The 1,941-nt window shown below is 41.2% G+C and overlaps 1 protein-coding gene across 2 annotated transcripts in view; it reads right to left on the bottom strand.

The window, feature by feature from the left end:
- LOC108751119 (dual specificity protein phosphatase 10-like) overlaps positions 1–1,941 on the bottom strand; it is a 39,139-nt gene that overhangs the window by 4,217 nt on the left and 32,981 nt on the right. For both annotated transcript variants that reach the window (XM_018491135.1, XM_018491136.1), the window contains one exon: positions 830–1,243. In XM_018491135.1, the coding sequence (XP_018346637.1) occupies positions 830–1,243 (414 nt within the window). The remainder of the gene's footprint in view (positions 1–829; positions 1,244–1,941) is intronic.

Below are 1,941 nucleotides of genomic sequence, written 5' to 3'. Positions count from 1 at the left end.
AAGGGTGAAGGGGGAGGTCTCTTACGTTTCACGGATGCGCGCGCGCGCATGACTCATGCCTTCATGAATGGAAGGTCTCCTGCTGTTCGGGCGCTCTGGTTCAATGGTCCACCGGAAACGCCTGGTTACACCCTGTTTCCGTCCATGGGCCCACTACTACTTGCCGCGAAATAACGGAATGAACGCAACGGAGCGACCGGAAGAAGGACGGCAGGAAGTGTGCCGTCTGTGTAATCGTGGAAATTGCGACGATCATCACGTGGATTCGCGATATCGTGAATCAAGGAATGGCGCGTCGGCTTTGAATTATTTGATGTTTTTAAACTGCGTTCCAGAGAAAGGAAATGTTCTTGAACAATTGGTAAAACGATAATCCTCGACAACATTCCTCGATCAAGTTACAAACAAAGTCTATCATATTTAAGAAACAGATGACACCAATGTAAAATACTTATACGCTCTCGGCAATTGAAAGTGCAATTGTTCTAAATATAAACGTAATGAGTAGGTAGCTTTCTTTCTCTTCTTTAAATAGATGAAGGCAAATGTTGATAGAATTTTAAAGACAGATATCATCAAGATGTCTTTCTGATATCATATTATAAAAATATCCTCAAGATGTTTGTAAGACGTCTCGTGTTCCCTTTTTGGACATGCTTGTTATCTGGGTTCTTTTTACGTCTCTGGTTAAAAAAAAAAATCTTTTCAGTCTTTCGTTTAAATTTAAACTCTTATATAAAACCTCTCCTTTCCTCCTTCTGTAGAGGAAAAAGTAGAAGAAAAAAAGAGAAAAATTTTAAATGATGAAAACAACAAATTTCACACTCACCGATGAATTCGAACGCTTCCTCGAAGTACTGCTTGAGGTTCTGATGGCCGGAATCCGAGGCGGGTATCTGCCTGTACGTGATACCCCGCTCCTCGTGGTAGCCGGGCAGCTGTGAGGTGACATTCAGCACCCGGGTGGCGCCGAGGGCGCGTAATAGCTGCAGATCGGCGGCATCCCTACCGTTACCAAGGTACAGAAACGGCAGAACGCGGGACGCCGGGTGACTGTCGATGTCGGCTGGCTGCGGGGTCGGCGGGCCGGAGATGCTCAGCACGGGACAACCTGGTCCAGGACTCGTGCAGCCGCTCACCGTCGTCGTCGATGGATCTGCAGCGACAGCGGCAGCGGCGCCGTTTGGCAGAAGCGTATCCTCGCATAGCTCTCGGTGCCGCCTGTGAAAGTCCCGGTGTCCACCTGAAATATTCGGTAATTAATTAATAAAAAAAAATATATCGACCTGTTATGTATATTATAATATATATTGAGTATATTATGTAGCTTTGACCGTATTTGGCGATACTTCATGTGATATATTCATAGGCTTATATCGTTTATATTTTTATTCTCATTTATGTATATTATATATTATAATATAATAATATAATATATGATATATTATGTATATATATATGCCGATTCAAAATTTTAGTGCTTAAAATTTAGATGAAATACTAACTAATGATGAATGTAAAGAAAAATGGGACATATCGACCGATATCTTTTAAATTTCGGAAGATATTAATTGATCTCGTTTTCAAGGATATCTTTTAATTTTGACTTAATTGGAGAGTATTAAAAGATTCCATGAATAGAGCGCGTTTCAAGAGAACAGTTTCATTTCTAAATTCGCACAACACGAAAATTAATGCGAACAAAGTCAAACGTACTTGCTTTCGAAAGTATATATGGAACATATACAACGCTCGTCGTCGATAAACAATGAGTACATGGTCGGTCACGATTCTATATCTGTTAGAAATACTAGAAGAAACGCAGTCGAGAACCAACTTATTGATTAACTCGGATATATACGTTCCGTATTCCTAAATAATTATAACTCGCGCGACTCTCTCTCTCTCTCTCTCTCTCTCTCTCTCTCTCTCTCTCTCTCT

This window comes from Trachymyrmex septentrionalis, unplaced genomic scaffold (assembly GCF_001594115.1).
Source record: "Trachymyrmex septentrionalis isolate Tsep2-gDNA-1 unplaced genomic scaffold, Tsep1.0 scaffold40, whole genome shotgun sequence".
NCBI lineage: Eukaryota > Metazoa > Arthropoda > Insecta > Hymenoptera > Formicidae > Trachymyrmex > Trachymyrmex septentrionalis.
This window is presented reverse-complemented; position numbering and strand designations above follow the sequence as displayed.